Source organism: Pongo pygmaeus, chromosome 18 (assembly GCF_028885625.2).
Source record: "Pongo pygmaeus isolate AG05252 chromosome 18, NHGRI_mPonPyg2-v2.0_pri, whole genome shotgun sequence".
NCBI classification, from domain to species: Eukaryota; Metazoa; Chordata; class Mammalia; order Primates; family Hominidae; genus Pongo; species Pongo pygmaeus.
In genome coordinates, this window is record NC_072391.2 from 17,603,064 (window position 1) to 17,616,418 (window position 13,355).

A 13,355-nucleotide genomic window follows, 5' to 3' on the forward strand; every position below is an offset into this window, starting at 1 on the left:
TGTGTCCCCTCCTTCAATATCACTTGATTAACTTAATGACTTCCTGCGAGGATTAAGTTCAGCTGTTAAAATGCTGTGACTTCCTCTGGATCTCTGATGCAAGCCGGCAACCTTTAAGCCTCACCCGGCCGACATAGGCATTTTGTTTGGCCAAAGTGTGTAGTTTTTTTTTAAAACACTGCATTTGTGACTAACGTTTAAAATTGGGAAAATTTCACGTAAATCTTTGTTTTTCTGGCTTCTCTAGAAAAATGAATGCACATTTCTGCACAGCAGGGGTGAGCCAGAGCTGAGTACCTAAGCTTACCTTAGACGTGGTGGGCACACTTCAATTTGCCACAACCCCCATTATCTCCGATTTCTCTATCACTGAGGCCAAAAGCTGCTGGGGATCATGTCGACTGAGCTCGTGTTTTTCCTGCCCCAGCCAGCTTCACTCAGGACTCTGACTTGCTCTCTGTTTGGCTCAACCGAAGACCCCCAGGGGTTACGCGCGTGTCATCCAAGAAATACATCTATGATGAGCTACAACACAAATGAATGGGCCATTTTATTGATTTTTACCTCCTAATAGTGGATACAGGTTGCTGTGGTTTCCAGCAGGATCTCAGATGCAAAGGGAAGTAAAGAAAACAGATGAATCCCTAGGGTACCCCACCATGGAACCAAACACCACGTCAACTGGAACTCTTCTTGCAAACGAAGGCTGAAGATCAAGAATGACATTCTCACACCACAGCACAGCTTAAATACTTCTTTGACAGAAATAATAATAAATTATATTTGACTCAGAAAATAAATTCTGTTCAGCAGAATGACAGGAGGGTCCATTCACTGCATTGCACGAGGGGCTCTACGGAGGGGTGAGGATGGGTGCAGGATGCCACAGTGACAAGGGACATGGGGTGCGGGCCCAGCAGCACAGGCTGAAGTTAGCTGACGCATGCTTTTGGCTCTTATCCCACGGGCGGGTGGTGACTGGACCCCTGGCTGTGGCCTGTCCCAGGTGAGACTGCCACTGTCCCGTTCCTCCTCACGTCCGCCTTGTCTTCTGTTTCTTGGCTTGTCTCTTTGCATCTTCTGGGCCGCTGTTGTCAGAGGCTGCCTGGCCGAGTGCGCGGACTCCCTGTAGCCGGCTTGTCAACTGCAGCAGCAAAGGAATGAGCTGGAAAAGAGAGAGTGTGAGAAAGAGGGGTACAAAGAGGAGGCTTCTGCCAGATGAACCGCAGAGCCTCACTTCTCGACACAGCTTCTTCAGACATGATCAGCAGCTGCCACGTGCTAATGGGTGGGTTTCAGTTCAAACGAGGCAGGCCTCTTACTAATGAGTCCCCAGGGATGGGCTGGCCTCTCTCTGGGCCTAACATGCCCTCGAGGTGTTCCAGGTTTAAGGATTAGGAGATGTTACAGAAGTTTACAGCCTTGAAAGGAGACCTAAGTCTGGACTTGAGGCCTTCACGGGCCCTCCCGAGCCTGAAATGTGATTTCTGTGGCCCTGGACATCCCTCTGCTATCACTCCTGCAGCTGTGACGACTCGCTCTCCCTCACATGCCCACCGTCTCCTGAGGCCTCTGGATTTCCTACCTTGTCATGGTTGTAACCGGCCAGCAGAACCAGCAGCGTCAATGGCAGGGCAATGTAGGATCCTTGTGCGATGTCCTGTTCAGGCAGCTTCCTCTGCAAACACCGAGAGCCCCGTCACTCCTCACCAAGGCCACACGCTTGTCCATCATCCACAATGCCACAGCCACCACCCACCCAGCCTTCCAAAGTGACCACCAAGGCCCTCATGATCCAAATTCTTTCTATCCAAAGGAAGGAACCAAAGTGATTTGGATATATTTTCCCATGAATCCTCTTCTGCCCAAACCTTCACTATTTGCTTCTGAAACTCAGGGACAAAGAGATTCCAATGACAAGGTATTCCTCAGCCTCTGGACGCTCCTCCCAACTGAGGAAATGAAGAGATGCAGCTATCAGAGAGTCTTGGTGGTTGAAAAGCAATTGGGTCTCAGTTTGTTGAGTCCCAGCAACATGCAGGGACTTAGTCCCACAAGGATGTATCAAGAACCTACAGTTCTAGACCCAGGGCACACAGTGACGGGCAGCTATTCCCAGCCAGTACGGTCTAGTGAGGAAGCAAAACAGGCACTGCTACTAGCATCCCTGTGGTCATTCTCCCTTTCTCCCAATAGAACCCCCAACTTTTATCTGGGCCACCGACAATATAGATCACCTTTCCCAGCCTCCCCTGCAGCAGGCGCAGACCTGGAACTAAATTCTGGCCAATGGTACAGGAACAGACGTGGTAAGTGCCACACCCTGGCTGGACCCTAGGGAAGTGGTGTGCCCTCCCTTTTGCTGGGCGGACAGCATTTTGCCAACTGCCCCATTTTGGAGAAAAGCAATGCACTGGAACAGTGCAATGAGACAGAAGGGGCCTGGGTCCCCTGACGCCTTGGAGCTACCAGACTATCTCTGCACTGGTCACTCCTGGACACTTGACATGAGACAGACATTTCCATCTTGCTAAAGCCCCTGAAATGCTGGGTTCTAAAGCATCAAGTGAACCTATATCCCATTGACCCAATCTACTCTCATAAAGGAAACAAATAAATGAAAGGAGAACTTCCCAATAATGATAAAAACAAGTTAATGAGCCAGAGCAATGTTCTCAGTGTAGGGTACCGGGACTCCTCTCTCAGAGGTCAGTGTAGGGTACCGGGACTCCTCTCTCAGAGATCAGTGTAGGGTACCGGGACTCCTCTCTCAGAGGTCAGTGTAGGGTACCGGGACTCCTCTCTCAGAGGTCAGTGTAGGGTACCGGGACTCCTCTCTCAGAGGTCAGTGTAGGGTACCGGGACTCCTCTCTCAGAGGTCAGTGTAGGGTACCGGGACTCCTCTCTCAGAGGTTCCCGAGGCCACAGCTATTTTCATACAATAGTAAGATGTGATGTGCCTTTTCTGCCCTCATTCGTTCACAAGCGCACAGTGGACTTTTCCAGAGGCTATGTGCCCTGATGTCATCACGCCCACAGCTAATGGAATGTGTGGCTTGTGAGTTTTTGCATTTTCAACATCTCAGTTTTAATTACTAATATGATAAATATACACAGAGATAATCCATGCAAACTCAAACTCTTTAAAATCCTCAATAATTTTTAACAGTATAAAGGGGTCCTGCAACCAACCCATCCGAGAACTGCTGGGCTAGAGAGTGACTGTGGGGGCCACTGTACCTGGGATGCCCTTTCATAAATGAAAGAATAAGGGCAGGAACAGATCTCCATCTCCAACTGCCTACTCCTGTATCTTTGGACATCTCTTACATCCCAACCCATTTTTGCACTGAAGTAAACACTTACTTAAAAGTTTAATTCAGGCCAGGTGCGGTGGCTCACGCCTGTAATCCCAGCACTCTGGGAGGCCGAGGTGGGCAGATCGCCTGAGGTCAGGAGTTTGAGAACAGCCTGGCCAGCATGGTGACACCCCGTCTCTATTAAAAATACAAAATTAGCCAGAAGTCGTGGTGCATGCCTGTAATCCCACCTACTCAGGAGGCTGAGACAGGAGAATCACTTGAACCCGGGAGGCAGACGTTGCAGTGGGCCGAGATCAAGCCACTGCACTCCAGCAGGGGCAACAAAGCAAGCCTCTGTCTCAGAAAATAATAATAATAATAATAATGAATAAATAAATAAATAAAAGTTTAATTCAGCAGGAATTAGAGTGATTCAGTCTAGGCTCAGGTCCCAGGCCTCACTGGGTCAACTCAGGCACTCAGGCAACCACACTGAGACTCAGTTTACTCAACTATGACATGGAGACCATATGAGCAACACCCACTGGGGGTGGACGCTGTGAAACTTGCTGAAAGGAGTATGTGAAATGCTCAGCAGTGCACAGAATACTGAGTAAAATCCAGTCGCAAGGCTGTGGGCAGTCACATCAACAAAGAAGGAAACCAATGTGCTCACAAAGCCCCCCTGAAAGTGCAATGCTGAGCCACTCATCACGTGGAGGGCAGAACGAGGTGGAAATCACGTGGCTTGAGACAAACCGTCTCACTTGAGTCCTGGTTCTCCTAACACTCCGTAAGTGACTCAATCTTTCTGGGCTTCTGTGAAAATGGGAGGAACGGCACACCTGCTTGAAGGCTTGTTGTGAGGATCAACCTGTGAGGGCCCTGTACGGGGTGGCACAGAGTGGGCGCTCTCTTCATTCAACACTTGGCCCTGCTCGGGAATCCAAGCCCCGGCAGGCACAGTTTCTTACATTCTCAGAAGTCACAGGCAGCAGCTACAAGGCTGGGCTGCTCGGCCACCACCAAACAGTGTCTCTACATTCCTGCCACTGGCTCCCAGGTATGTCCCTGAGCCCGGATGAGTTGTCTGCTAGGGGCCCCTGAGAATGTCGCTGCCTGCAGCTATCAACGGCCTTCACAGAAGCCTCTCCCAGCCACTGGGGTCACAGTGCAGGCCCAAGCAAAGGTAAGTGGTTCTTATATATGCTTATCTTTCTGGAACTTTTTTTTTTTTTTTCTGAGACAGAGTCTTGCTCTGTCACCCAGGTTGCAGTGCAATGGGGCTATCTTAGCTCGCTACAAACTCTGCATCCCAGGTTCACAATTCTCCTGCCTCAGCCTCTCGAGTAGCTGGGATTACAGGTGTGTGCCACCACGCCTGGCTAATTTTTGTATTGTTAGTAAAGATGGGGTTTCACTTTCGTCACATTGCCCAGGCTGGTCTCGAACTCCTGACCTCAAATGATCTGCCCACCTCAGCCTCTTAAAATGCTGGGATTACGGGCGTGAGCCACCACACCTAGCCCTCTCCAGCACTTTCTAACCAGGTCTCTACTGTGAGGAACAAGGAAGTGCTTCCACCTGGGTCATGAGGAAAACTCTCTTGTTCAGGTAAGATCATATTTACAGGCTCACTGAGCATGAACCACTCTTCACAGAAGCCCAGAATCAGCAGCAGCTCTGCTCAAGCCCTAGCTCTGCTCCGCGTGAGCTGGTGACCTTGGGCTGCTCACATCTCCTTCTAGGTTCCCATCTTCTCATCTCTAAATGAGAGGTAATTCCTGTCCACCTTCCATGCAGGATGACGTTTAAAAAGCATGAAATGGTAACTGGATAGCATGTGGAAAAAGACAATCTGGAGCCATACTTCACATCTATACCAGGAAAAACTCCAAATGGATAGAAAGATTTAAATGTAAAAAGAGAAACTATAAAAGTCCCCCTGAAAAAAAACACGATGAATTCCTATAAAAGCTGGGAATGAAGAAAAACCTTCCTATGACTCCAAAATCCAGAAGCAATAAGAAAAAATCTACACATTTAACATAGAAATAAAGTAAATCTTTGCCTAAGCCAAGTGAAAAGATAAATGACAAATTGGGAAAAATATGTACAACAAACATTACAAAGGGTTAATATTCCTAGTATACAAAGAGCTGAAAATGGTTGAAAAAGACCAAAATGCTATAGAAAAATAGGTTAAACAGTCCACAGAAAATACAAATGGCTCTTAACCACATGAAAAGAGAGAAATGCAAATTAAAAGTACACTGAGATAATATCACTTCTCATCTATTAGACTGCAAAAAATGAAAAATTTGACAACATAGTCTGCTGGGGAAAAAAGGGTACTCATTCACTGCTGGCGGGAATACAAAACAGTAAAACCCCCACGGAACAGAAGTGGCCGTATCAATCAAAATTCCGTATGCATTTACCCTTTGACTCAGCAATTCCACTTCCGGGAGTCTATTCCAAAGAGAGACCGACAAACACTCAAAAACATGCATGCGTAAGGTAATTCATGAAAGGGTTATGTGTAATAGGCGAAAACCAGTAACAACACAAATGCCCCTCAACCAGGGGCTAATTGAATATCCTACATGTAATGCCAGGATCTGAATGTGTCTGTGCCTACAGAATTCATAGGTTGAACCCTAATCCATAATGTGATACTGTCAAGAGGACACCCTTTTTAGGAGGTGATTAAGTCAGGGATTAATGCCCCTGTAAGAGAGTGGCCTGAGGGAAGTTGTTTGCCCCTTTCCGCCTTGTGGGGACACAGCTAGGTGGCACCATCTGTGAAGCAGACAGCAAGTCCTCGCCAGACCCCAAAGCTGCCAGTGCCTTGATTTTGGACTTCCCAGCCTCTAGTACTGTAAGAAATAAATGTTTGTTGTTTATAAGTGACCCGGTCTAAGATACAAAATAGCAGCCCAAATGGCCTAAGACATACGGTATATCCACACAGAGGAATGCTGTGCCATTAGCAAAAAAGGAATAAGGAGGATCGGAAGACATTGTTCCATTTACAGTTACATTTTTTGAAAACAATAAAGTTCTTATTCTGCCCACTGAAAAGGCCTAGAAGCAACAACCAACACAGTAGCTATGAGGCCAGATTTTTGTTTTTAATGCAGACTCCTGTGCTACGCTTTCACCCCATCAAGTTCAGAATCAGCAGTCCTGAGGCTGAGCCCTGGACTCTGTTTTTGCTATTGCTGATGTGTCTGTTTAATCATCAGGTGACAATACTGCATCTGAGCTTTAGGAATCACTAAACAATTTTATCAAGAAAGTAAAAGATACGTGTATGTTTTGTTTGTTCCACTGTTCCAGCCTATCGGATACAGGACAGACTGTATGCAACAGATACACATATTGCAAATAGTAAGGGCCACATATTGCAATGAATTAAGCGATAAATTAAGTTTCTTTTAACCCACAGGTATTCTGTCCATCTGTTGTTGGTTTTTTTTTTTTTCCTTGCAATTTATTTGTCCAACAAATCAGGCTCCAGGTGGTTGTCCTGCATCCCTGTGGAGTCATTTGCGTGCTCCTGGGTCCTCCCTATCTCCTGTAAAGTAGCAGTTGGTTCTAGAGGTTTGCGTGGCCATGTACCACGTGCTCCCTCATGGAGGAGCACACGCCACACCAGTGATAGTGGTGTCCCTCCTCCCCCAAAATCATTCCTGAGCCACCGATCTAAACAATTACACTGCTCTTGTTACCAGTTTCCTCCTCAAAGGGAATCGCAGGCATCAGTGCTCAGGAAAGCTAAAAACAATCTGGGGAAGCCCAGAATCCAGAAGGCAGAAGGAGAAAGTGACCCAATGCCAGGAGCCCTTTAAATATCTGCCCTGCAACCCGCGATCTGGAGCACAGGTTGTATGGACGTGCCTTCTTTCGCCACCCCATGGATTGTTTGGTTTGGTTTTGTTTTCTTCTGGAGAAAGGGTCTCACTCTGTTACCCAAGCTGGAGTGCAGGGGCATGATCACGGCTCATCGAGGCCTCAACCTCCCAGGCTCAGGTGATCCTCCCACCTCAGCCTTCCGAGTAGCCGGGACTATAGGTGCATTGCACCACACCCGGTTAATTTTTGTATTTTTTGTAGAGCTGGGGTTTTACCCTATTGCCCAGGCTGGTGTGAAACTCCTGGGCTCAAGAGATCCACCAGCCTTGGCCTCCTAAAGTGCCGGAATTACAGGCGTGAGCCACCAAACCCAGCCCATGGATTTTTTTTTAACTCCCTCTTTAACTTACCATGGGATTAAAAATCAAGGTGATGTGTTTATGGTAGCCCACTGCGGTGAAAGAAACTTGAGGCAAGATGTAGTCATACTGGGATCTGGGGAGCGTGGAGTCCAGAAGCACAACATAGTTCTGTGCACACATGGGAAGAAGTTATTTTTATAAGGACAGCTCTGGCAAAGCAAATGAAAACTAAAACCTAATGTATGGCTGTGATGTAAAGAACTTTATGTTTTTAAAGAAATCCCCAAGACTACACATCCAAACCAAGGTTGCTGCCTTCAAAGTAGCAACCTCAGTGGGCTATTCCATCAGTGACGGGCATGTGTCCCCAGTGTCTCTGAGACTGCGGCTTCTGATAAGGCTGTCAGAGCCTGCAGCCTTTTTATGAGTACTCAACCTTGACAATTACGGTCCTCTGAGGATCTGACTTTATGAAACACAAAAAATTATTATGAGCCAATTCTGATGAGGGAGGTACGTGATACAACTGAGGATCCACGATGAGGCTGACTTTTAAGGGACGATGCTTGAGAAGCTCGTAAGCTGGCAAATCCTAAAAATACAGCATCCCTGGAACGGCACCAGGGGCAGCCACAGCTCTGTGTGCTGAGCACCGACCAGCTGCCAGGCACCATGCACATTGCATGAGGCCCACGGCTGCTCTGCTTTCAACCACTGGCAAGGTCGGGATCATCACCCCCGTCTTATAGACGACGAAAGTCAAGCATGAAGAGACTAAGAGTAACTTGCCCAAGGTCACTCAGCTAAGAAGGCTGCCACACATCTATGAAGGCTCTGAACTCAGGGGAAGTGTGACCCCAAAGCCCAAGATGTTTCCGCATCGCTGTAGAAAGTGACTATTTCAACACCCCTGGAGAAAGAGGAGGAGAAAATTCCGTGACAGCCTGTTTCATTATTTTGCAGCCATTTTCCACAGAGAAAGGCCAGAGTAGATCATCTTCACGGCAGGTAGTAAGGAGTCAGGAGAGGAAACGTCACCCCCTACGGTCACACTTGACATCCTCAGGCTAAGACCACCAGAAAAGAACCAAATTCTTTGCAAAGTCTGCACTCCCCACACCAACTACAAGTTAGCTCTGTCCAAATAGAATTGATAATGAGCACTTTATAATCAGTAAATGACATCCAGAATAATGGCTGAAAACCTCCCAGTTCCAAGGAGGGAGACATCCAGATTCATGGAACCCAAAGGACACCGAAAAGGTGGAGCTGCAAGTGTTCTACACAACACACGTTATAATCAGATTATCAAAGAGAGAGAACGTTCAAAGCAGCAAGAGAAAAGCAACTCATCTCATTCAAGGGATCCTCCATCATGAGGAAACTGTGTTTCCTTAAACTAAATAGCAGAATGTTAAAATAGAGAAATTTTTAAAAATTACAAGGCATTTTTAAAAGTGGACTTCTTAGCAGGAACACATGGGTGATATGTTCAACGTGCAAGAGTCGATCATGCCCAACAGTAGGCCTTGGTTAAATAAATCATGGTGTTTCCTAGTTTATGTCCATAAAAATCATAGTATGAAAGATTTGGCCAGGCACGGGGCTCACGCCTGTAATCTCAGCACTTTGGGAGGCCGAGGCAAGTGGATCACGAGGTCGGGAGATCAAGACCATCCTGGCTAACACAGTGAAACACCGTCTCTACTAAAAATACAAAAAAAAAAATTAGCCGGGCATGGTGGCACGCGCCTGTAGTCCCAGCTACTTCGGAGGCTGAGGCAGGAGAATGGCGTGAACCCAGGAGGTGGAGCTTGCAGTGAGCCGAGACTGCACCACTGCACTCTAGACTGGGCGACAAGGCGAGACTCCATCTCAAAAAAAAAAAAAAAAAAAAAAAAGAAAGATTTGATGATAAGGAAGAGATTTGTGTAAATTCTTCATTGGAAAGCACAGATTACAAAACAATGCACAAAACAGTGTCAGTTTTGAATTATTAAAATAAATGTCTATTTATATTTATACATGCATGAGCACACGTGCCTGAAAACAGACCCAAAGGATACCAATCACCACGTTAGCAGTGGCTATTTCTGGATGATGGGCTTATGTCTTCTTTTTTCCAAAATCTCCTGCCATGAATATGTATTCTTTTTGTAAATAGAAAAACAATGAAGAAAAAATTATCCCTACAGAACCCAACCTCTTTTGATTCAGAGAGCGCATTTCTGCAGAGTGGTATTTAGGGAGAAAAGGAGAGAACTGTGCTTCCTTAAACTAAACAGCAGAATTATTAAAACAAAGGCAGAAGGTAGAATCTGGCCACAGGCATTACCTCGCCGTCTCTGAGCAGCGGGGGGAAATGGAAGAATAGGGACTGGCCAAGGGAAACTGTCTGGATTGGATTGTCGAGGTTTTCGCTTTTGTAAAGCTTGACCTGGAGAGAGAAACAAAGCCAGACATGCTTTGAAACTGAAACACAATCAATATTTCATAGCAGACATCCTCAGGACAGCCGCTCTCTGGGTGGGTGTCTTTGGAAACATGGATATTTGAAAAAGAAAGCTCCCTCCATAGACATCACACATCCCTCTGTCATCTGAGACTCCATCCAGTTATGCACCATGCACAGAAATTAAGATTCAAATCAGATTCTGACTACCCATGTTCTTGCTCAAAATAGTAATATAAGTTAATATAATAGTAATATTAAAAATAGCTTCTAACACATGTTGAACATCTGTAATATGCCAGGCAGGCGCCAGATATTTTATCTACATTATCACCAATCCTGACTACAAAACAGGCATTGTTATTATCCCTATGGAGACGCAGAGAGCCAAAGTCACCTAAGGTCACACAACTTACACATGGTGGAGCCTGGGACTCAACCCCCGAGGACTCCTGAGGGTCCTTCCCGCCTTGCACTGCCTCATCATATGATGTCACCTTAACTCCACCAATCTGTTAAACTCAAAACACATTCCATCATGAACGTGGCCCTCCACGCTGCTTCAGGAGGCACTGGAGTACTTTGTTTCTGGCTTTATTTCTGGGGTTGTTGCCTGTTCTCACTCCCACACGGGATGGGGCATGAGCAGGGCTAAGGTGAAGTCCTGGCTGATGGCAAAGGCTGTGAGGATGCCCCACTGCACCTGCCACAAGAGAATGCCAGGACCACCTCCCTGGGCCCACACTGGCACCTTTCTACATAACACACAAGGGGAATTTTCCTAAAATGAAAGTCACAGACTGAAGGCTTATGGGTCACATCGAAGATCCCTTATGTGTTCTTTTGTCTTCTATAACATCTTAAGTAAATCTGAATTCACTGACTGTATTTAAAAATCAGGTGATTTCAAATAATTCTAATGTCCAGCTTCTCTGGAAAACTGGGAAGTGACACCAACCCTGAGCCTCAATTCCAGCACAGCAACACTCAGGAGCGAGAGAGTGGCGCCCTCCCCTCCTCTCTGCCTCTTCCCCTCCCCTCCTCTCTGCCTCTTCCCCTCCCCTGTGCCCCTCCTGGATGGGGCAGGAGTTCCCCAGTTTGCCCCCCACCCTACCCAACCCTCTGCACTCTCTGATATTAGCTGCCTGGTCTCTACAAGCACATGCCTGCAAGCCCTGGACAGAGTGGACTAAAGCCCACACACACTTTCTCACCCATGCCAAATACTTAAATGCTTATAAAATTACAAGTGCATCTTAACAATATACCCCCAGAGCAAATCACTAACACCCGCAGAGGGTCTGCAGGGTATTTTATAAACATTTCTTCATTAATGGTAACATGGAGATTTTGTTAGAGCTGAACAAGATTATAAGAGGTCTCTGAGTCCAAAATCTAGGTTTTGCAGAGGACAAAGTCGAGGCATGTAGAAATGAAGTGACTGGCCAAGGCAGCAAGGTGAGTCACTACTGGAGACAAGAGAAAGCCCGGACCAACCTGCTCCCCAGCCCACCGCCCACCACCTCTGATACTGTTTGGGTATTTGTCCCTGCCCAAATCTCATGTTGAATTGTAATCCCTCGTGCTGGAGGTAGGGCCTGGTGGGAGATGATTGGATCTTGGGGGTGGATCCCTCGTGGCTTGGTGCTGTCTTCGTTATAGAGGTCTTGTGAGATCTGATCATTTAAAAGTGTGTGGCACCACGCCCCAACTCTCTCTCTTTTGCTCCAGCTTCTGCCACATGACATGCCTGCTCCCACTTCACCTTTTGCCATGATTGGAAGCCTCCTGAGGCCTCCCCAGAAGCAGACGCCACTATGCTTCCTGTACAACCTACAGAATGAGGAGCCAATGAAACCTCCTTTCTTATAAATTAACCAGCCTCAGGCATTTCTTTATACCAATGCAAGAACGTCTAATACGACCTCCACTCCAGAGAAAATTTTAAGTTACAAGGCACTTTCTTTAAAATTGGCTTTCCACGTTAGATTCCATATTGTATTGATCATTGATCAGGCTTCTACTATAATTCTTTGGAAGATTAACTGATGGCAGACAGTTATCTGAAACTGCAACACATTATCTCCCACAAATGGCAATCACTCTCCCAAATACGTGTTGTGGTCCGAGGTTCTTAAATCTCAACCTCAGCCCTCAGCAGGCGGCACTCTGGAGCACCTCCACCTGTCACACCTAGGGCAAGAGACAGGCACAAAACCAAAAACATCCCATTCGTACTTGTCTCAAAGCCAAAGGGAACACAATATTTGGAGCTTAAAAGTCTGGTCTTACCCATAATGTAGGAAGGAATTCAGAGGAAGTGATCACATTTCCACTTAAATCAAATTGATTAATCTGCCGGAAAACTATGATGTTTACATCATCGATGTCATTATTCCCAACCTAGAGAGAGAAAGAGGGAATGCCAGTAATGAGAAAGCTGGTGGAGGAACTTCTATGCCAGCCATCGGACGGCCTGAGAGCTGCTTCACGGCAAACTTTACTTCTTACATTAAGGAAGCAAAGTATGTCATTGAGCACCCTACATCCAAGGTCACAAACTGACAGAACATGGCTATCCCTGGCCCCTAGACACATTTCATTTCGAGAGCACGGTATTTTTTTTTTACGTTTTAATTACTTGCCAACATGTTAAAAATTAAGAACTTTCATATATGAAGCCAGATTTTTCAGCTTCTCTTAAAAAAAAGGAGAAGGATGCTCTTGCCTGTTAGAGCAGGGGCAGAGTCCCAGCACCCCCTCTGCGTGGGGTCTGTACCTGGAGTTTGCGAGACCCCAGAGGGCCAGCCCCCTTCCCTTTCATACCTGCCCGGCCACAGTCCACATTATGCTAGTGATCCTGGCCTAAGTTACTACACTGAGAATATGCAAAGCATTTTGGTGTGAGATGCAGTCATCCCAGCCATTTAAAATGCCAGCACCGTAAAGACATCCAGGAAATCCACTTCCGGCCTGGTGCGGTGGCTCATGCCTGTAATCCCAGCACTTTGGGAGGCTGAAGCGGGCAGATCACCTGAGGTCAGGAGTTCAAGACCAGCCTGGCCAACATGGTGAAACCCCATCTCTACTAAAAATACAAAAATTAGCCGGGCGTGATGGCGTGCGCCTGTAGTCCTAGCTACAGGCTGAGGCGGGAAAATCACTTGAACCCACAAGGAGGAGGTTGCAGTGAGCCGAGATTGCAGCACTGCACTCCATCCTGGGTGACAAGGTGAGACTCCGTTTCAAAAAAAAAAAAAAAAAGAAAAAAGAAAAGAAAAGAAAAGAAAAGAAAATCCACTTCCTAGGTCAAAAGTTCTAACTGGCCCAACATCCTCGCTCACCATCTTCATGCATAATAAAGCCACCTAAATAAAGCCA

The 13,355-nt window shown here is 46.7% G+C and overlaps 1 protein-coding gene across 5 annotated transcripts in view; it reads right to left on the reverse strand.

Moving 5' to 3' along the window:
- Nucleotides 1–521: 521 nt before the first annotated feature.
- Nucleotides 522–13,355, reverse strand: part of LOC129016222 (BOS complex subunit NOMO1) — a 61,375-nt gene continuing 48,541 nt past the window's right edge. The window contains exons 27-32 of one of the 5 annotated variants that reach the window (XM_054455387.2): nucleotides 12,267–12,377; nucleotides 9,858–9,959; nucleotides 7,571–7,690; nucleotides 1,586–1,678; nucleotides 1,038–1,165; nucleotides 522–706 (exon numbers count right to left, since the gene is read on the reverse strand). In XM_054455387.2, coding sequence (XP_054311362.2) covers nucleotides 568–706; nucleotides 1,038–1,165; nucleotides 1,586–1,678; nucleotides 7,571–7,690; nucleotides 9,858–9,959; nucleotides 12,267–12,377 — 693 coding nt within the window. In that variant the 3' untranslated portion in view covers nucleotides 522–567. Of the gene's footprint in view, nucleotides 1,166–1,585; nucleotides 1,679–7,570; nucleotides 7,691–9,857; nucleotides 9,960–12,266; nucleotides 12,378–13,355 lie in introns of all 5 variants that reach the window. The other 4 variants (XM_054455383.2, XM_054455384.2, XM_054455385.2 and 1 more) reach the window with 4 other exon arrangements.